The following is a 23,068-nucleotide window of genomic DNA, read 5'->3' on the forward strand; positions in this document are numbered from 1 at the left end:
TTGGAGCTAAACTCTGCAGGACACCGGCCCTCCAGGACCCCTGTATTAGACATATCAGTTTGACCGATTCATAAAAGAGTCGGTTCAGCAGCGCGACTCGATTGGGAATCGGACAGTTGCATTGCGTCGTCGCGTGTATAGTGGGATGCGCGAGCGTTAAACCCCGCAAAGCTGTTATTTCTGCTTTTTGGCTGTAAACCCCATAGTTCGTTAAGTGGCTACTCCGCAAAAAAGCGCGCCAGAATGGCAGACAAAGAAGGTAAAGTTTTTGCGCAGTGAATTTCGTGCAGTATTTTTTTTCTTTTGGCAGAGTTTGTTAGCTTTAGCCTAACGTGCTAATGGATTTGACCCACATATTGACATGAGAATGAATGAGTGTCCCAGTCTGAGCCAGTTTTTTTTAGGTTAAAGCTACTGGCGTTATTAAATGAGTCTTCTGACTGGAATAATAGTGTCCTCAAAGCAGAACGAAATGTTGTTTTTGACTTCCCTCCATCATTCGTATGTTGCGCTGTAACTAACGTACTAGTTGAGGAACTTGATCGTGTTACTCTTCAGTTTCTGCTCATTTATATGAGAATACAACAACTTTTTACTGCTCAATGAACTCCCGCAGTGCAATTATTGTGAAATGTGTTCATTTGGATGCATTTGGCCCGAATTTATCCATCTGGTTTCTCTTAGTGTACGACGATGCTGTGGAGGAGAGAGTAATAAATGAGGAATACAAGATCTGGAAGAAAAACACACCATTCCTGTATGATCTAGTCATGACGCATGCACTTGAGTGGCCAAGTTTGACGGTGCAGTGGCTTCCTGATGTGAACAGGTAATCCAGTAACTAGCCTTTCCACCTACTGAAACGCATGACTAGCACTCCACAATCTATTGTCTATCATTGTGCAGGCCTGAGGGAAAGGACTACGTGGTTCATCGGCTGGTGTTGGGCACACACACTTCAGATGAGCAGAACCACTTGGTCATTGCCAGTGTTCAGATCCCTAATGACGATGCTCAGTTTGATGCGTCCCACTACGACAGTGAGAAAGGAGGTAAGAGCTGAACAGATGATTTTGTATTTTGTTCACATTGAGGCCATTTATATTAATTTATTTTATGTATTTGTTTCTTCAGCAGGTATGATCAGGACATTGGGGCGAAGCACAGATTGACTTGATGAATGAGAGGGAATCGTTTCAGAAATATAATGCGTTTTCGACAACCTCATGCATGTGGACTGGATCATGTTTATGCTTCTATTTAGAGCAGGGGTGTCAAACTCAATTTCTGGAGGGCCACAGCCCTGCAGAGTTTAGCTCCAACGCTAATTAAACACACCTGATCCAGCTAATCAAGTCCTTCAGGCTCAATTGAAAACTACATGGTTTGCGGGTTGGAGGAACTAATGCTGCCTTCGTGTGCTATCAGAATTATCGTAAATACGAGTTTCCTAATCGGAAATTGGACGTGAACGGCCTCTCAAGTCGTATTTACTACTGGGAAATTCTGAAATAATTCTGATACCAGAGTTTCTGACTTGGGCAGGTCATAAACTTTAAACATAGTGGAGGGGACAACCATTGCTGCTGTCAATGATGTTCTCACAACAACTACATCCCTTTGTCTTGTCGCAAAAGTAGTGTATTTATAGGCTAGATATGAACGATCATTCGAAGCATATTGTATGTTTTATAAGCAGTTAAATAAGCATGTATTTGACAGAAGTTCCAGAATTGACCGTAAACTGCATGTATAGCGCGGTGAATGTTTATTTGCACGTGAAGGCAGCATAAACTCTGCAGGACTGCGACCCTCCAGGAACGGAGTTTGACACCCCTGATTTAGATGGATTTTAAAGGGATAGTCCAGTTAAAAAGGAAAAAATCATGAAATCCCCCCCCCCCCCCCCCCCCAAAATAATTATCACAATTTACTCGCCATCATGTCATTCCAAAGCTTTGAAAATACAAACTAATATTTTTTTTTTTTTTTTTTATTGAAACCTGAAAGATTTGTGTCCTTCCATTTGAAAATAACATGCGTCCAATTTTAAGCTTCCGAAAGTTAAGACATAATAAAAGTAATCCATATAAACAAAGCAAGCACAGTTGAGCTTTCGTTGACTGTAATTTATGTTCTTTGTGCATTGATCAATGTTTGTGAATAAAAGCCTATATTATACACTATATTGCCAAAAGTATTGGGTCACCCCCTTCTAATGAACATGTTTGACTACTTTAGTAATTTCTATGAGTACAAATATTAATGTTAAAGCATATAATGATATTCTAGGGAATTGTGTGCTTCTAATTTTATAGCAACAGTTTGGACAGGACCCTTTTCTATTCTAACATGACAGTGTCTCTGTGTATAAGACACGGTTCAAAAAGACATGATAGATTCAGTCAGTTCTTCCACACGGATTGAAATGAAATGGATTTTGAGTGGAGGGACAAGTCTTTCAGGTTTCATGAAAAATGGCTTTGTGTTTCAAAGGTTAATGAATGTCTTTTGAAACCTAATGTAAATTGTATTTTTATTTTTTTGAATGATACAAACTGATGATTTAATAGTCAAACTGGGACAGAGATCAGACGTTGGACATTACTAATGGTTGTATTTTTCCCAGAGTTTGGAGGGTTTGGGTCGGTGAGCGGAAAGATCGAGATTGAAATTAAGATCAACCATGAAGGAGAAGTGAACAGAGCCAGATACATGCCACAAAACCCCTGCATCATCGCAACCAAGACCCCCACTTGTGACGTGCTGGTGTTTGACTACACCAAACATCCATCCAAGCCAGGTCAGTGGGTCTGTCACTAATAAATTGTGTGGATTATATTGTGCTTCTACGCACAGAAGAAATTGCCACACAAGGTTCTGAACCTTGTTCTAATGTTAGTGAACTTGAATGAATAAGTGTGCAAGCTTATTCATTTGCATAAAGCAAGCCCAAACCATCTCCTTATACAGGCCTTCTGCACAACCTTTCCTTTACAGCTCTGTCACTGTCAAAAAACACATGACACTCTCAAAAGATGCGCTCTACTCTGAAAGATGCAAGATCCTTGAACAATGGCAAGTTTGCCGTCCTCAAAACCAGTTCAGACACATTAAACATCTTTTATACAGACCTCTTATTAGCCAACTGTACATGCACGTATCTGCATTTTTATACAGAGTAACCACTTAGCGCGCACTATAACACAGCTTTATCACTGTATATGGTGAAATATTTAAGATGAAATATCCAAGTATATTTAACACGATTCTTAGGTCACCCACAAACTTTTTTTTTTTTTGTAAATTTAGGAGTTGTTGGTGAATACTGATTTATTAAAACATTCAGAGATTTTATGCCGAAATTCATGCATACACACTCTTAAGCCCTGTTCACACCAAGAACGATAACTATAAAGATAACGGTAGCACTTTTTGACAGTATGTGTACTTCCCTGGTACATACATGGTAAATATCTTGTACCTACAGGCAAAAGGTACTCACCTGAGGTGTATGTACATGGTAACAAATAAGAAACACGACTGTACTTAACATTCGTACATGCATGGTAATTCGTTTGTACATACAGACAAGTGTGGGTAAGAACGGTCACTTACAGGTAGTGCCCGTACATGGTAATTAAGTAGATACTTTACAGTACTTACTAATGTATATACATGGTAAATATGTAGTACTTGCAGACAAGTGGGTACAAACAGGTTTGGTACATGTCCTTGCAGTATCCGTATATGGTAACTAAGACACATTACTGTACATACTAATGGTATGTACATGGTGTGTAGCACCTGTGGAAAAATGTGATGTGTGGTAACAAACAAGATACATACTGTACTTGGTATACAAGTGGTAAATATGTAGTACTTACAAACAAGTGTATTAATGTTAAATTGCTCTCCACAACAGTGCTTGCAAAGTTTGAAGAACTGGTAATTCCGGTGTAATGTTTGTGTAAAATTATGCACTTTATTTTACAGTCCTATTATTTCTGTATACTTACTATGTAAGTACTGGTGTATGTACCTATTAGTTAATGTACAGTATGCGGTACTCAAGTTGGGGGTATAAACATGGACCAAAGTAGATGGTACGTAGTAAGTATATGGAAATAGGATTGTAAAATAAAGTTTACCATTATATTTTAGATAAACTTTACACAGGAATTATCAATTCTTCAAACTTTTGTAAGCACTGTTGTGGAGCGCAATTTAACATTAACACTTGTTTGTAAGTACTACATATTTACCACGTGTATAGCAAGTACAGTATGTGTCTTGTTTGTTTCCGCATAATAGCACATTTCTCCATAGGTGCTACACACTTACCATGTACATACCTTTAGTGTACCATAGGCAGGTCCTTACAGTATCCATATGTTTGTACCCACTTGTCCAAAAGTACTACATATTTACCATGTGTATATACATTAGGAAGTACAGTAAAGTATCTAATTGGTTACAATGTACGGGCACTACCTGTAAGTGACCGTTCTTACCCATGCTTGTCTGTATGTACAAACTAATTACGATGCATGTACAGTTGTTTCTTCTGTTACCATGGACATACACCTCAGGTGAGTACCTTGTTACAACTCATTTGCCTGTAGGTACAAGATATTTACAATGTATGTACCAGGGAAGTACACACACTATAAAATAAAGTGCTACCACAATATTAGCATCCACACCAGCGAAGGATATCATCTGGTTATTCTGTATGCGCGTCTGCCGCTTTAAATTCTCGAGCTCATTATAGCAGGATGGATTCAAAGTTTGTATCGTTCATCAGGTGGAAAAAATTGTTCTGAAAGGGATTCCAACTTTTTTCTTTTTTTTAATATAAAGTAAACCATTATTCTGCTTCTGTACAATGTTATCTTCCAAAAAACGTACAAATCGAAGGCTATGAAAACAAGTGGTGAATATATGTGGACCATGTCATACACTGCGCAAAAGGGTTTAAATATATCCATTACCATCTAAAACCTGCTCAAAGTAGTAAACAAACGCTAAGTGTGAAGCTCAATGGAGATTCAACACAGAAGCTCACTTTTGTCCATAGTATTGCATTTAAAGGGGTCATCGGATGCCCATCTTCCACAAGTTGATATGATTCTTTAGGGTCTTAATGAAAAGTCCATAACATACTTTGGTTAAAATTTCTCAGGGTAAAGGTGGTAAAGGTTTTTTACACTACCAATGACAAACTCAGCTCAGTTTTCAGCAAGCAGTTTTTTTTTTTTTTTTTTTTTTTTTTTTTTTTTGTGAGTTTTTAAATGCTAATGAGCTCTGCTGACTCCAGCCCTCTCTTCCGTGGAGTGACGAGCAGTGCTGTTTGCTTTAGCTGTGAAACTAAGTAGCACATTTTTAGGAAGGGCGATTTGCAAAGATTCATAAACCGTATGAAGCTGGCTCATGATTCGCGCGAACAGACTCATTTAGGCAGATCGGGATCAGCGCATTCACTTCAAAACGAAAGAATGGATTTGTACACCCTTCCAACACACATTTGTTCAAACAACTTGAAAAGTGGATTTTAAATCCAATGACTCCTTTAAAACTGTGACGTCCGGCGGTTGTTTTCCATACACAACATACAGATGCGATTATTTGACAGATTTGTTGCAGCCCTATATTCGCTCTATGCATGAAGACGCTTGCTATGAATAATAATTGCAAGTTGTCCATTTGCAGACCCCAGTGGAGAGTGTAATCCAGACCTGAGACTGCGGGGGCATCAGAAGGAGGGATACGGTTTGTCCTGGAATTCCAACCTGAGTGGAAACTTGCTTAGTGCATCGGACGACCATGTGAGCGAGCTCTATACAAAGCAGTGTTATTGTAGGATCACTGAGATTCTATTATAGTTTTTGTTAATATTTTGAGTTTGATTTTTATTAGGTTTTTTGTATATTTTATAATATATACAACATGCTTTTTTATTTTTTTGTCATTTTTATTAGTGTTTGTTGTCTATTTTTTATTTATTCCATTTTAGTTATAGTATATAAGAAACTAATTGAAAATGATAAATGTTGCCGCCTTAACTAGCTGAAATGAAATAAATTTTATTTCACTTAACATGTATTTCAAGTAATGTTTTGTTTTTTGTTAGCAATATAATAAGACTTTGTATTTGTATGTTGTAAGATCACGTGTTGTTTTTCAACTTTAGACGATCTGTCTATGGGACATCAGTGCTGTTCCAAAGGAGGGAAAGATAGTAGATGCCAAGACCATCTTCACCGGGCACACAGCTGTGGTGGAGGACGTGTCCTGGCATCTTCTACATGAATCGCTGTTTGGCTCTGTGGCTGATGACCAGAAACTCATGATGTGAGTAACCGGTGCAGTTAAACGGTTAATCACAATCATTAATCATGATTTGTCATTTTACTTTTTTCATCAGAATTATTGTACTTTCACATTAGCACAAATCAAGAGAACGACAGCATGCTCATTTGCTCACAGATTTAGTCGCAGCAAGTGGCCACATGAAAGAAAATAGACTGGCTGTATTACACTTGAGCAGAGTATCTCAAGAGACTCCAGCTTACATGTTTGCCAGTGGTTTCAGCTCATTAGCACTTTTTGCATAACGTGGAGAGGCCATGTGCGCATGGGTGTCAGGTTATCAGAGATAATCATGTTTAATAAATTGAGAGAAGCAGATATGTTCTATAGATGTTTTTTTTTTTTTTTTTTAACTGTTGAGAGACTTTTAACTAAGATGGATTACACGATGAAATGTCTGTCTACTACAGCTGGGACACCCGATCCAATAACACCTCAAAGCCTAGTCATTCTGTGGACGCCCACACGGCTGAAGTCAACTGCCTGTCCTTCAACCCCTACAGCGAGTTCATTCTGGCCACTGGCTCAGCAGACAAGGTCCGTGATCTGCATAATCACACATGCACACACATCTGTGAGAAGTTTTGTTTTGGAGATCCTTCCCCATGTGGAAGAGAACCCTTAAAACCCAAAGTATGCTTCAGTTTTGACGCTCCCTGGTTTGTGTTTGTTTGTGGCTGTAGACTGTTGCACTGTGGGATCTGCGTAACCTGAAGCTGAAGCTTCACTCTTTTGAGTCACACAAGGATGAAATCTTCCAGGTAACACTCAAGATTCTGTTACAATGTAACTATATTTAATCCAAGAAAAATATAAACGGATTATTGCAATAATAATGTTGATGCTCTTGACAGGTCCAGTGGTCTCCCCATAACGAGACCATTCTGGCTTCTAGTGGCACAGACAGACGCCTCAATGTTTGGGATCTAAGGTAAGACTTTATTACTCTCTCTATTCTGTTGATTTTCATTCCTGAAAATTGAGGGGGTTTTTTTCTATCTGAATGCACATTCCTGATGTTAATGTGAACATCTAACTATATTTAGATCCATGGATGCCTTAAATATGTATTGATTGCAATGTTACATGTATGTCCTCTAGTAAAATTGGAGAAGAGCAGTCTGCAGAGGACGCAGAGGATGGGCCACCCGAGCTGCTGGTGAGTAAAGGACTTGCAAAAAAATCTGACCGATAGAGCTATAGACTCTTGATAACTATTTCAGCACCAAAGCAAGAACATGTTAAGTTTGCAGTATTTTATTTAAAAGGATAAATGTTAATATGACAATTAATATGTGAATTGATTAATTAGTTTGTTTAAAAGGACTTATGCTCACCAAGGCTGCATTTATTTGATCAAAAATAGGGAAAACAGTAATAATTTGAAATATTTCAACTTAAAATAAATTACTGTTTTCTATTGTAATAGGCCTATATTTTAAAATGTAATTTATTCCTGTGATGCAAAGCTGAATTTTCTGAATCATTATTCTTCAGTGTCACGTGATCCTTATATTATAAAATTATTAATGCCTTTTTTATTTTATAATGTATGTGTATATATGTGTGTATATATATGCGCACATGCATGCATACATACATGTTTTTTTACTTCTAATGTAAGGACATTTTGATTGTTTTGGCAGTTCATTCATGGTGGACACACAGCTAAGATCTCTGATTTTACCTGGAACCCAAATGAACCTTGGGTAATCTGTTCTGTGTCAGAGGACAACATTATGCAAGTATGGCAGATGGTAAGTTCAGCGAAAACATTAAAGATTTACCTTCCTTTGGTAATTAAAGTCACTAATAAAGTGATTTGATTTTGTAGTTTTTGATGAACTTTGATACTAAGACTTAATGTCATAATCTCAGACTAAACATCTCTTGTCTAGGCTGAAAACATCTACAATGATGAAGAGCCGGACACCCCTGCGTCAGAGCTGGAAGGGCAGGCGTCGTAACTGATCTCATTAAATATCTACAACCCTTTCATGAATTCCTCCTACTCAGCTTTTGCTTTGCAGTATTATTCAGTAAAATCCATACTCTTACTTCCTTCTCCATATATACCAGTTACTTCATCCATCACAGGGTCCTTCTGTAGGCACTTTTCTAAAAGGTTCACCCCTCATTCATTGTGGTAGAGAAGTTTGGCCTCGGATGGTTTGGAGAAAGACTGCACCACTTGTTCAATCACTTCTGAGAAGTTACGGCCTGGTGTGGCTTATCACAGTTTGAGTTTTTGTGCATAAACCTGGTGTCAATTTGCAATAAATCTTTTGTAATAACTTTTAAAATGATTTTGTAATCCTAAATTGTTAACACTTGTGAAAATAAAGTACAGATCAACTGTTAGATTTTTGTTTCTCTTATAACAAAGTTTTAAGTTCATTAATAGTACTTCATATTAGTGATGCACTGAAAATGAAAATCGTAAACTAAAAATTCAAGATGCACTTGGCTGAAAACCAGGGGGGGAAATGGTATTAAATAATCAACACTAAAATAAAAACAGAGTTGTTCAAACATGTGAACTGCACATGTGAGGCAGTTTTGTCAACTTTTTAATAACAGAATTGTTACTACAATTTAGTGTTGAAATATGGACATTTAAATGGTGGCTGTAATGACATACTTATGAGACTTATTTAAACAAATTAAATAATGAAGGTCTTTCCTGAGGAAAACTGTTACATTGTTTACTGACGTCTTTCAGAATCAGAAAGAGCTTTATTGCCAAGTGTGTTTGCACACACAAGGAATTTGTCTTGGTGTTATGAGCTTCCAGTACAGAAAGTACAAACATAGTGCAGACAACATATAATTTCTACGGGTACTTCTACGTTTTTCTACAATACATTTCAGTTAGTAGTTCCGTTTCTTTCAACACGTTCTGATGTTCATTCCTGTTTATTTCTTGCTATAACTAGTAGTAAAGTGGACAAGACAAACTTGCACACTACGGTTGAGATACTACAGTGATCTGTGACACCAGATTAAAGAGCGGCAAAACTAGTTTTGTATTTCATAAAATTGAAAGCAGAGAATGTTTCATATTGAAAGCAAAGCACAAAGCTTATTGTGATTATGAAGGCACTACAACATATTGTTCAGTGAAGTTAACGCATCAACAGAAAACATCAGACAAAGATTTAATGCGAGATTTAAGAATCCATATCAGTATCAATTAAAAACGAGAAATCAATATTGGTAATCCAGCACCATCATCCATCACACAGCTGACATGTTGAGTTGAGCCCGATTATCCACGTTGTCTTTATGAAATTGATGCAGTGAAAATGATCACAAATGATTTTTGGTCCTCCAAAACATTTTCAGCTATATCACTACTTTTTGTATCTGGAGATGTGAAGACGCAGTGAAACAACACCGTAAGGAAAATTCTACAAAATGTTTTTATTGAAAAGCAAGACAGAACTACAAGAGCGTTGTACAATCTCAGAGGGGTCATGGGCTGAGCTGGGGGAGAAAGAAAAGCTCTCTTGAGCATCTTTCACAGTACGTCTTACCTAAAGAGGTAGATTTCTTGCATAACCTGAGAATCAAACCGGGGCATTGCCAAAACAAAAGGGGCAGCGATACTAATGACAGTACCAACAAATTTAGAAGGAACATGACCCCAATTACAGATGTATTTATCAAAATGAGCACACAAACTAACTTCTGCAGACTAGATAAAATCTGACAGCGAGGTGAAACGGTTACGAGGAAATCAAGTGCTTCTAAACATTATCCAAAATTTAGAAAGGGAAAAAATTTTTTTTTTTTTTTAGGAAACAAAAAAAAAAAAGCTGGTGAAGATATACCTTTCCCATTCTGTTGAGTTTTACAGTTTGGCAAGTTTAAACACATTCAGCCCGCAAAGCCTTGTCCTTCTGCACTTATTACAAAACATGATTAATGTGATTAGTTTTAGTACAAGTAGATGATCGTGTTCAGTGCATGTTAAATGAAAACCTTGGATGTGTTTTGTTGGATTCAACATTGAGGAATGTACTGGCCAGCGTCAGAGGTTCAGATCAGGACATGAACAGAGCCAGATGTTGTAATGGACCTGAGGGGGCAAGCGTTTCTAGACCCTGTGTTCCTGCAGCATGATAATGACCAGATCTCAAGGGCTTTGAGGCCGTGTTTAGACATGGATTTGGCAGCTTCTACATTCATCAGTTCAGTTCTTGACATAGTTTCACATTAGCAGTATTGAGAATGTTTGCAGTTCAGAACATTTTAGCACTGAATTACAGACATTTTATTCTTGTTCATTACAAAGTCCAAAAAAAAAAAGAAAAAGAGAGAGAAATCACATTCAGCATATCCAGTATCAAATACGTCAAGGCCCCGTTGAAAATGTATCAGTTTTGTGTCCAGTTAAAGAGCAAAAATAATGCAACCTGTCCATTTTAGACAGACCAAAAAGAAACCGTTCACCTCAAAAATTTACTCACTTTCATGTTGCTCCAAACCTGTATGACAAAATAATGCATTTAAAAATATTTGTCCATACTATGAAAGTCAATGGTGTCCAATGTTGTTTTGAACCCCACTAGCTTTCATATAGACAAAAACTATTTGAGATATCATCTTTTGTGCTCCACAGAAGAAAAAAGACATACAGGTTTGGACCGACATGAGGGTGAGTGAATTGATATATTTAGGGGAAATACAATTTAAAGAAAAAAAAAAAAAAAACACAAACAAATCCAATTAAAACGATAGCTGTCATCAGGACTAATTAGCAGCATCAAGACAATAAAGCAAATCAAACGAAGGTCATCTCGTCCTAATAGCAAACGTTATGTCCTCCTTATTCAAAAATATTTAGGAGTTTATAGTAAATTAGGAAATATATTCAAATCTTTTTTTAATGAGTCAATTATATAATTTTGGTAAAAAAGCAGATTGATTTTAGTTTAATCAGGTTCAGTTATGTAATCCAACAGATTCAACAAAAACAACTACCCTGTTTCTTAAATAAAAGGGCTTGAGAAGTGAATTTTAATGAAATATAAATGCATGTGGCATTTTTCTGCTGGTTAAGATGCTTTCTCTTCGTCTGTCATGCAACAAAATAGTCCCTCCCATAGACAGTTCTGTAACTTCAGCGGAGCGAGACTGTTCGACCCTGTTTTAGGATTTCACATAATTGTTGGAGATGTAGCAGCCTTTTTCAAACTCAAACTAGCCCTTAATCAGATTCCCATTAGAAACCCATTCCCAGGTGGTGAGGAGTCTTGACCCCTCTCCTATTGATAAGACATGTATCTTCCTTTAAAGTCCATTTTAATCAAAGCAACAATTTGTCATGGACCCGTCTTGGCTCGGACTCAAAGTGCCGAGTAGCTGAGCGAGTTACTGTATCTTCCCTGTTATTAATGCCCTGTTTCAAGGTCATCTAGAGCTGGACTAGCTTGTTGACTATTTACGGTTATTTTAAAATGGCAGTATTAAACATTATATGCATCTAAAATGATTTATTCAGATTCTAGAGGTCAGAGCGAAGAGCTACATTTTATTCAAGAGAAACGAAAAACGTGCAAGCACAGCACAGCTGAGCAGAGAATAGAGGGAAGGAAAAAGAAAAAAAACGTACAAAACAAAGCTGTATGGCGGCCGTCTTGGACCACATGACCATTTCCTACGAAAATACAATGTGATAGAAAACAGGGATTAAAAAGTGCTTTCCACAAAGCGGATTACCAACATATAGAGCAGTTAGCGTCTTCACTAATGTCCTGCGTTTTCCTCACACATATTTTTTATGATAATTGTTAGACAAAAATATATACCTCCACAAAAAGAAAGGAAAAGAAAGGCCACCAGAAGGCCAGGCTCAGTCGTCAGTGAGTTGTGTGAATGATGTGGTGCCCTCTTCCTCAAGCTGAAGCCTGAGTTTCTCTGTATGAGGCACCAAACCCTCCATCTCTTGGTTAAGCCCCTGCGGCTGAGGGTCAGGAGGCCCCGTATCTTCTTCCTCCGGATCTTTCGCTGGGCCCTGAAGGGCCTGGAGTTTTAGGTTCAGGTCGTTGCGTTCTCTCTGCAGGGCCCTGCAAAGCTTCTCCAGACGCTCCAGTTTCCCGTGGAGGGCCTTGTAATTCTTGTCTCGCACTGTTTTCTAAGAGACAAACAAGAAGAGCAACTTGAAAACAGATTGAAATATGAAATATTCAAAGGTTTGAGGCCAGTGTGATTTTTTTTTTTTTGGAAAGAACAATAGTTTATCCAGCAAGGATGCATTAAATTGATCAAAAGTGACAGTGAAGACATTTATAATGTTACAAGACTTTTTTTTAAATAAATACTTCCTTTTCATCAAACAATTCTGAAAAATAAAATGCATCACTGTTGGCAACTATTTTCAACAATAATAATAAATGTTTCTCGAGCAGCAAATCAGCATATTAGAATGATTTCTGAAGGATCAGGTGACACTGAAGACTGGAGTAATTATTTTGAAAATTCAGCTTTGCGTCACAAGAATAAATTACATTTTAAAATATATTATAATAGAACAGTTCTTTTAAAGTGTAATAACTTCACAATATCACTGTTCTTACTATATTTTTGATCAAATAAATGCAGCCTCGGTGATCAGAAGAGACATCTTTCAAAAACATAAACCCTATCCAAATCCCAAACTTTTGAGCAGTAGAGTACATCTGTCTTGACCTATCTCTTATTTATAAGACACATTTATATTGGACTTTGCCTCAAAAGCTGAACTGACTGTACACGCTCACTAAACTTTATTAATGATTAATGATATGTGCTATAGTTGGGAAAAAATGTTACTTGGAATAACATATTAACTGAAATAAAATGTAAAAACCGATTTTAGGTTGTTGCATATGGAAGCAGAATAATGTCAATAGTTTTTGAAACAAAGCATACTGAATTCCACCAATCGAAAAAAAAGATGCATTGCCATTAACAGTGCTTGCATTTTAATGCCTTGTATATTGATTTCTGTATATAATATATATACACAATTGCCTTGCCTGAATATTTTGGAAGTGAATTCTGGAAGGTGAATATGAATTATTGAATTTTTAATTACGAAAATGTGTGTGAAATATTTTAAATTGAAATATTCACATCTTAAATAAACAACTATGTTAACTATGTTAAAAATGCAAGTCCTGGAAATACAATGCATTAAAATGCAAGCACTGTTAATGGCAATGCATCTTTTTTTTTGATTTGTGGAATTCAGCATGCTTTGTTTCAAAAACTATTGTCATTATTCTGCTTCCATAGTTGCAAGGCAACATCTATTAAAATTATTAAAACTGAAACTGAAATAAATGTATAGAAACTATATAAACAAAAATACAAAAAAAAAAATACTAAAACTTTAACAAAAATGAAAACAGAAAATCTAAAAATAAAAATTGATTATTAATAAAACTATTATAGTATCTCTGCTACTAAAAAAAATTGTGACGTCACTTTTGTTATGTAAATGTACATTGCTCTTCAACATAAACTCCTCACAGTTCTACCTTGAATTTAGAAATGTGAATTTATACATGCTTTAAAAACAACTGCTCTATTATTCCTCTCACCTCTTCTGCCATCTGCAGAAGAGTCTGGTTGTTGGTCTCCCATTTGGTCCTCCATAGCGTGGTCTCCTTCTCAAGCTTCTTGATCTTCTTCGTCATCTGATTAGTGTCAGAAAATAAAAATGAGTCACAAAAAATCAGCCTTTCCACACTGAGAACTAAAAGATCATATTAGTTTGACTTTGTCTTTTAAACAATCCGAATTTATCATTTCATTGTCTGAAAGCATTATATTTAGAATTACGTGAAGATGAAAATGTAGAAATACTACAACATTAAAATCCTTAAAGATAAGAATTATGCTATTTTTCATAAATAAAACTATAAATAATAATAAATAACTTAAATCAATTGCTTTAAATGCTAAAAGTCAATTTTGGCATCACAACATAATGTATAGTAAGAAATATGCACATAAATTGAGATTTGCTAAAGATTATAATTAGGTGTAATTAAATCATTTGTCTTTTTATAGTTTAAAGTCAAGTGACCGTAAGATGACTGAAACTCATAAATTGGAAGTAAAGACATTTGTTACATAATTTGTATTTCAAATAAATGCTTTTCTTTTAAACTTTCTATTCATCAAAGAATCATAAAACAGAAATATTAAGCAGCGCAACTGTTTACAACACTGATATGAAGAAATGTTTCTTGAGCAGCATATATCATATTCGAATGATTTCTGAAGATGACATGGAAGACTGGAGTAACAATGCTGAAAATTCAGCTTTGCATCACAGGAATAAATTACATTTTAAAATGTATTAAAATGGAAAATAATTATTTTAAATTGTAATAATTTTTCACAATTTTACTGTATTTTTGATTAAAGACATGCCACCTCGGTGAGCACGCGAGACTTCTGTTGAACACACTTCCTGCACACTCACTTTCTCCATCTCCTGTCGGAAGGTGGTGAAGACCTCGTTGCTCTTGGCGAGGGTGGTCTGAAACTCCTCAAACTTGTCCATGTACAGAGTGAGCTGCTGCTTTAACTGATGTTCCTGCTCCTTCATCAGCTCACATTTATGTCTGGACTCAGTCGCGTCCTTCAGGAGCTGAACAGAGAACCCAGATCAACTTTTGGAATTTTTAGATGTCATCATTTTCCTGCAGCTCCAGAAGTGATTAGTCACATGGCATTTACAGCACAGGTGATTGGCTCAAATCAGCCTGGCTGCAGAACTCGGTGCCAATGAGCAAAGATGGCAGATTTCAAATCTCATACTTCAGAAGGTCTCACGTCAGCAAGCAACTTCCATTCCATTGTGATAAATGGGAATGCTTAATCCACATATTATAGATCTGCTTGGTTGCAGGAGCCAATACTTTAGGATTAGCAACAGGCTCAGAAACAGGATTAGGATTATGACAACGATACTCACAAACTCTCTTTCTCTTTGCTGTTTCTCATCCACCTCTCGCATCAGCTCAGCCGTCCTCTGGAGTTTAGCGTCCACCAGCTGCTGTTGCAGTTCCTTGTGTTTGAACACCTTGTCGATGTGCTGGGTAAAGATAAATGTCATGTTCACAGTATTCTTCCCAATTGCTTGGAAAATTGCAACATTTCCTAATCAACCTTATTTTTAACTTTTAGCTTGTCAATTTTAACTTCCAGCGTCTTTCGCTTCAAATTACTGTAGATGTACAAAAACAGCGTGTTATGTTGCTGTTATTACATTATAGTTAACTAAAACCATAGAAAATAAAAAAATAAAAATAATATATGAATATTATTTTATAAATAATTACGCTTTAAAATACCAGTTTTCTATTTTTAGATATTTTAAAGGGGTCATATGACGTTGCTAATAAGAACATTATTTTGTGTATCTGGTGTAATGCAATGTTTATGCGGTTTAAGGTTCAAAAAACATTATTTTCCACATACTGTACATTATTGTTGCTCCTCTATGCTGCGCCTTTCTGAAACGCGTTGATTTTTACAAAGCTCATCATTCTGAGAAGTGAGGTGTGCTCTGATTGGCCAGCTATCCAGTGTGTTGTGATTGGCCGAATACCTCAAGCATGAGACAGAAATGTTATGCCCTCACCGTATTGTGATGCCGTGTCTCAGCGCGACGACACAAAAACAATAAAACCCATTATAAATGAGGCATTTGTTGCATCCAGTGGGGACATAATTACTGATTATAATGACTTATACTGTCTTTTTTACGCGTCTCGTTGCATCGCGCCGTGTAATCATTACCATGTCTGTATTTGTGATCGGAGAAACGACAAAACCAGCACTACTCTACACTGCTCAAAACTTGCGTTTGAATAGTCAGTGGCAAATTCTTTAAATAAGAAAACGTACTTGCGAGTCAGAAGTACCAGACTGTCCTTGCAAAATTGGAATTGCCCCACTTTATAGAAACAGCCTTTGTGCATTGCTGGCAGGCTACTCCCAGGTTCAGGAAATAGTCCTCCGTAAAATGCGCTGCACACACTCTAATATTTGGGTTGAACTGTTCTGGAACAGTGTTGTAAATACAACTTAACCACTGATTTCTAGTTGTGTCCTCTTTTGGAAGCCCAAACAAAACACTTTCGCTTTCACTACAAAACACAGCGTCTCCAGGACATGACGCCGACGGCAGAAACAATACTCCAGCGAGAATAATAGTTCCGCCTTCTTTCTTTGCGTATACATTTGGGCAGTGTTTTGCAAATCTTCCCACACCGTGACGTAGACATGTGGGCGCGTGTTTAAATGAGCCATTTTAGGGGGCCGTGATCGAGTCTTAACTTTTATAAAGAATATCTCTTTGGTTTTGAGACTTTAGTCTTTGCAACTTCAGGGATCTTATCTATGCCCAAACAGCCTGCAACACTCCAAAGAGAGAGGAAAACTTGAAATCGCATCATATGACCCCTTTAAGATGTAATGGCAAAGCTGAATTTTCAGAAGCCATTACTCCACTCTATGCTGTAACATGATCCTTCAGAAATAATGAATTGATGAATAGAAAGCTCAATGAACAGTATTTAAAACAAAAATCTTTTGTAACATTACAAATGTCTTTACAGTAACTTTTGATCAGTGTAATGCACCTTTGCTGAAAAAGAAACAAAAACAAAGAAGCAGCACAACTGTTTTCAACATTGATAATATAAAATGTTTCTTGAGCCGCAAATCAGCATATTATAATAATTTCTGAAGGATCATGCGACACTGAAGTCTGGAGTAATTATGCTGAAAATTCAGCTTTGCATCGCAGGGATATATTATATTTTAAAATATATGCAAAATACAACTTATTCCAAACTTTTGACCAGTAGTGTACATATGCATATTCCTACATATAAAGTCATGTGATTAGTCATAGCCTAATGGTTTCATTTGAGGATGCACATTTAAAATGAGCTCAACGTGCAAAATACCCAGTATGCCTGAGGAACACATTTAAAATTAAACAAATAAAAATGTAAAACCATGTAATAAAACAGCAGACAAATTCCTGTCTACCATGACTACAAAAATCTTATATAATCTCGACTGTTACAGAGTATACAACAAACTAAATCTTCACGCCTCACAATTCTCTGAGGGCTTGAGGGACTCAACCAGAGCATAACAGCCAGTCTGCATATTGGACAGATGTTGCCTCACCTCCTCCCGGAGCTCGTACTGCTCGATGAGCTTCTTGAGTTTCTCAGCCAGCTCCACGTTCTCCTGCCGCAGCTTGCTGTTGTGCAAATTGTGCTGCTCCATCTGGGCCTCAATCTCGTTGAGTGTCATCTGGAAGTGCAGCGTCGCCTCCTTGCGCTGCTCTTCGTACTCCCTGGACCTCTGAGCATTCTCCTCCTGCCATCACAACAGTTATCTGGTTAAACTAAGGCCAATATGAATCTTCAAATCAAATCCCGCATGTGCATGAGTTCCGGTGGCTTTACCTTTAAGGTCTTGTTATGGCGCTGAAGTTCCCTGCAAAGGCTCTCCAGTTTGCTGCGTGCCAGGACAGCCTTGCTGTGCTCGCTCTGCAGGTGGATCTTTTCTTTAAGCACCTGGTTCTGCTTCTTCTGTAACACCTTCACCTGCTTTTGCATGCTGCGACTCTCCTCCAGCTGTCCCAGGAAGAATTACACATTAGTATTTAGTGATGCACTGAAATATCTACGGCTGGAATAACACACAAAAAAAGACATTTTTGGTTTCGGAGGGCCAAAATCATAGACCAAAACTAGGGTTTGCACAATAACAGTTAAACAATTATCGCTAAACTCCAATTTATACGTTTTTCAGCTCATCAGCGTTTTTTCCATAACACTGTACAGTGAGTGTATTGCCAGGTTGGGAAGATTAAAAGGGTCATCGGATGCAAAATTCACTTTCAAGTTGTTTGAACATAAATGTGTGTTGGAAGTGTGTGTACACATCCATCCAATAATGATAAAAATCCACACAGTGTTTTTTTAAAATACCGCCTCTCAAATCAGGCTGTTCTGAGCAGAGCTCATTAGCATTTAAAGCAACATGGACTAAAAACGGCTTGCTGAAAACAGAGCTGATTTTGACAGGGTAAAGAAGGTGTTTTATACACTACCATTGAGAAATTGTAACCAAAGTATAGTCTTATTGACTTTTCATTAAGACCCTAAAGAATCATATCAACTTGTGGAAAATGGGCATCCGATGACCCCTTTAAGTAAACCACTGGGCAGAAAACGTATCCATTTATGCGGAAAAAACAACAACAACAACAAAAAACTTATTGAAAATCTGGCAGCCGCAACCATTAAAGTTTGTGAAGGCTCGTTACCAATGCAAAATAACGAAAATGCCAAATTGCAATGAAACATTTTCTCGATAAATAACCGGTTGGCAAATATCGCAGATGATTATGCTAATTAAATCAAGAGAAGCAGAATTCATGATCACAATTAAAAGACGATTTGTCATACATTTCCAACTGAAACAGTGACATTTAATTAACACTTCTCTGATGAGACGTTTTAACTGATTCATGTACACAATATGGACAAGCCACAATGGGTAAACCTCAGCAAAGCGGAGCAAAAATCATGCTACAAGAGAAATGTCAAATTAGTTCAACTGAAATTTCGAGAGGCAGTTTGTTACCGAAGAAATTTTCTGATGTAAACACTGATCATTACTGTATACACCACAAACTTGTTAATATATGAATTCATTCAAATATTTATTCAAGCATACTTACTTTTCCTGATAAATATTAGCTGCCTATATTGTTATGCACCAGATTAATTCATTTCAGTGCATGACTATTAGTATTTCATACCACGAGTTGCATAATACTTTGCATGGAAAATGAGTAGCTTGGAGTAAATTCTCCATATAAATCGTACAAGATTGGATTGTAATTGTTTTGTGACCTCTCTCTGTAAGGACATTAAGTATAAAGTGTAATATCAATTGTCGTTCAATGTCATTTCTGTAGCCTCAAATACATACCAGGTCTGCATATTTCTTACAAAGGGCAGCAAGTTTTTCTTCTGGGGTGGCTAAAGTATGAAGCGCCTGCATCAGCAACAAAACCTCTTTGCCTATGACAACAAAAGACGAATTATGCATAGAATAGCCTATTGTTGACAAACAAGTCATCCTATCACAACGTACAAAAAACACATTAAAACAGAAAGATAAAGGGATTGTTCACCAAAAAAGAAAATTCTGTTATTTATTCACCCTCTTGATTTTAGCAAATAATCGAATGTGATAATCATGCGCATCTAGTCAGGAAAGCCGGTTCTGTGATTAGTAGTAAATCTCCTTCACGTGCTTTCAGACGGAGTGGCATTTACTACACAGAGCCGTAAATCACTGACAAGCTACGCAATATCGCGTTCAAAATCGCAGATGAATCGCATTCGATTTTGAACGCGATATTGCGTAGCTTGTCAGCAAACTATAGCTCTGTGTATTAAATGCTGCTCCATCTAAAAGCACGTGAAGGAGATTTACGACTAATCACAAAACCGGCTTTACTGACTAGATGCGCATGATCACATTCATTTATTTGCACAGCCCTACCAAACAGTTGTTGGTCTCCACTGACTTCCATAGTACTGAAGAAAATACTATGGAAGTCAATGGGGACCAGAAACTGTTTGGTTACCCACATTCTTCAATATATTCTTTTGTGTTTGGAACATCTTGTATAACTTGTATCTTTTGTATAACTATCTCTTGAATACAGGGCTCTGTTTATTTCTTATATTGAACCCGAAAGATTCCTTGAATGGCGAACACTAACCAAATGCTTTTTGGTCCTTGGTTTTCTCAGCATTAGGGTCCAAGTCCCCATCGAGGGGGTCAGGGTTACTATCCTCCCTTCCGGGCGTCTCCCCTCGCTCCTCCTCACTGATCACCAGCCCTGCAAACTCCTCCACATTATCCTGGGATGGGGTATCCACATCTGGAGATGAACTGCTCCCTTTAACGAGTCCTCTGGCTTTTAGACCACAGACCCCGTTGATTTCCTCCATGATTTCAGTGCCCTGATGATGCAAACACAAAAACCGTCAAAGGAGATGAGTCTAAATTATCCAAGCCGAGTCTGTGTAGTTTTCACACCGACATTAAACCCTGCACTAAGGTGACATGCATCATAACCAATACAACAAAACCTGCTCTAATTCTAGATATTTACTGCAAACACAGAAAACTCACTATACATGGAAAGACAGAACTGAGCACGTGTTGCAGTCAGAGCTGCCACACGCGAAACAGAGGCTGTGTCTCAAATCCCAGTGAGCTCCCTACCTAGGCAGCATTTTTGGGCACCATACAAGTTTAAAATGCTGTTTAGGCACGAAGCTCAGTTTAGAGCCACATTCAGAGAGTTACGTTAAAATCCACACAAGCAAATAAGTGAGAGGGAACGCGTTAAGACATGAACACAATGAGACCACCGAGGCATTTATTCAAAGCACGTGTCAACTAATAACCTGTGCAAAACTAAATGCGTCAGCACTGATCAATTACAGTAGACACTATAAATTTATCAGTATGGAATGACTAAAATATTTATCCAAGAATACTTAATTTTCTTGACAGACGTATGAAACACGCAAAGTAATTCTTATGTTTAATCACATGTTAATTTAACTCCCCAAATGAGCCTCACATTGATCAGTTTCCCTGGGTTAAAAGTTTAAAGAGGCTATTTATGAAGCATATCACAGCTCAGATAAAATAAGAAGCCCAGAAATCATTTTGTCGTGAAGTCTGTAAAGCGATAAAGCAGTAAACCTCAGGCTAACTCCCGGTTCAACAAACACATAACACTTCTATCATCTTAAATCCATTTCAAAACCCTTACCCTCACTTTTCTGTCTAGAAATAAAACACGTCGCGGTTGTAGATCCCGATGTTTAGCTTTGATATTTGGATAACGAGAGATGAAAGTGCTCTTGTAAGTTGGTTAACGTTAGCAAGCTAAAGCTACTTCCTCCGTAAATAACACAGGTTCCCTTCGTGGGTGTATAACAAGTCTTCCGTGGCGTTAGACGTGTTAATGATGTTATATTTCAAATAAATGTTGAACAGTGAGCAGGTTGAGGTACAGTACCTGTGTGTTTTCAGTGTTTTTGTGCCTGGCGTCTGAGCGCGTCGCCATGTTATGACGAAACACCGAGAAGAGCCAAGACTGGATGAATGCAAATAAAACTCATGTTTATTATACTTTCTTATATGATAACTAGATAGACAAAAATATAGTGAAAGATAAATAGTTAGTATTTCAGATGTGTATAAATGTGGCTTGAGTGTTTTTAATGCAAACCCTGGCTTGTATATAGTTATTGTAAGCCATGTATGCTGTCTTTGTTCTACAATAAATAAACAGTAAACATGTTTATTATCAATTGATTTGTAATTGTATTTTTTAAATATAAGAATTTAATATTTCTGTTATTAATTAAATTTTTTTTTTTTTTTTTTTTTGTTATTAAAGTCATTTTATTTCGACGTGCTTCTTCAGGTAGCCTATAATCCTTTTATTATGTGTATATATCAATAAAATAAACAAATACATTTTACATTTACATGCATACATCGTTACAAAAAAATAGCGTCTTTATTATTGTCCCTCCCTGGGCAGAGCTTTTTTTTTTTTTTAAATTGCTTTAATTGTATTTTTTATTTTTTTTTATTCTGTATTAACTCTGTTCAAATGAGGCCCAGTTTTTGTTCTGTCACTGTAGTCTTCACCACACAGTCCTTTGTGTTTAGTTGCTGCTTAGGAGTTGACAGCCACCTTGTTCCATGAAGCTCTTATGGGGACACTAGACACTCCAACAGTGAAAGAGAGAAGTGATCCAGACTATTCAGACCTGAATACAGGGAAATATAGAAAACATTTCAGCCAAATGCAGGAAACAGTATTAAATTGGTTTGATCTTGGTACTGGTGACACAAAATCCTTCTTTGCTTTCAAGGAAAATGCAGAAGACGCCTCTGCCTTTCAAAGCTGGGAAGAAAGCATTCATATTTTCTGGCAATGTTTATGGTGGGAGTGTAGACTAGTATGTTTTTTGTAAACATAATACTTTTTTCCCCTTCTATTTGAATTCCATTTTTCTTTTCTTTTCTGTTTCCTTAAAAATTGAATTATCATTACATTTTTTTTATTTGTTAATTTTTATCATAATGTTATCCCAGATTTTTACTAGATACATTTAAATTTACATCTACATTTAGTCGTTTAGCAGGCGCTTTTATCCAGAGAGACTTACAAATGAGGACAACAGAAGCAATCAATTGTAGCATTAAAACAACTAAAAACAGATCCAAAACTAAAAGCTAAAACTTTATGAATACTACCTATACACGCTTTAGAAATAAAGAAATTAAATAAAAATGACAAATGCATACAGCAAATATTTCAAAACTTAACATTTAAATGAAAAAAGCTAAAAACAATCCAAAATAGTATAATAACGATTCTAACATAACACTAAGCCAAACACCAAAAAACAACAGTACAGCCACACACACACACATATATATACATACACATTTATAAATTCAATATATATATGATTTCATTTCCATTTCAAGTATTAAAATAACTCAAATCAAACTAAAACTTAATAAAAGACCTATACAGACATAATAAATT

The 23,068-nt window shown here is 36.7% G+C and overlaps 2 protein-coding genes across 5 annotated transcripts; one reads left to right on the forward strand and one right to left on the reverse strand.

The window, feature by feature from the left end:
* The first annotated feature begins 81 nt into the window (after positions 1-81).
* LOC306857212 (histone-binding protein RBBP7-like) lies at positions 82-9,068 on the forward strand. 2 transcript variants are annotated; one of them, XM_079397021.1, is made up of 12 exons: positions 82-259; positions 685-829; positions 907-1,052; positions 2,630-2,803; positions 5,713-5,828; positions 6,194-6,354; positions 6,783-6,909; positions 7,056-7,133; positions 7,227-7,303; positions 7,474-7,531; positions 8,019-8,129; positions 8,271-9,068. In XM_079397021.1, exons 1-12 carry the CDS (start codon positions 244-246, stop codon positions 8,337-8,339), a joined length of 1,278 nt encoding a protein of 425 aa, XP_079253147.1. In that variant the 5' UTR covers positions 82-243; the 3' UTR covers positions 8,340-9,068. The 2 variants fall into 2 exon arrangements, with proteins under 2 accessions (XP_079253147.1, XP_079253146.1); XM_079397020.1 differs by having other exon boundaries at positions 105-259; positions 2,627-2,803; positions 8,271-9,061.
* A 704-nt stretch (positions 9,069-9,772) lies between these two features.
* LOC306857205 (alpha-taxilin-like) lies at positions 9,773-21,595 on the reverse strand. 3 transcript variants are annotated; one of them, XM_079397012.1, is made up of 10 exons: positions 21,518-21,585; positions 20,201-20,444; positions 19,399-19,490; positions 17,862-18,032; positions 17,578-17,772; positions 15,347-15,466; positions 14,852-15,019; positions 13,962-14,057; positions 12,186-12,511; positions 9,776-12,034 (listed from the first exon to the last, which is right to left on the reverse strand). In XM_079397012.1, the coding sequence occupies exons 1-9, from the start codon at positions 21,563-21,565 to the stop codon at positions 12,230-12,232; spliced, it is 1,416 nt and encodes a 471-aa protein (XP_079253138.1). In that variant the 5' UTR covers positions 21,566-21,585; the 3' UTR covers positions 9,776-12,034; positions 12,186-12,229. The 3 variants fall into 3 exon arrangements, with proteins under 3 accessions (XP_079253137.1, XP_079253139.1, XP_079253138.1); XM_079397011.1 differs by having other exon boundaries at positions 9,773-12,511; positions 21,518-21,595; XM_079397013.1 differs by having other exon boundaries at positions 9,773-12,511; positions 21,269-21,523.
* Between the last annotated feature and the right edge of the window lie 1,473 nt (positions 21,596-23,068).

Source organism: Barbus barbus, assembly GCF_936440315.1.
Source record: "Barbus barbus genome assembly, chromosome: 37".
Lineage (NCBI taxonomy): Eukaryota > Metazoa > Chordata > Actinopteri > Cypriniformes > Cyprinidae > Barbus > Barbus barbus.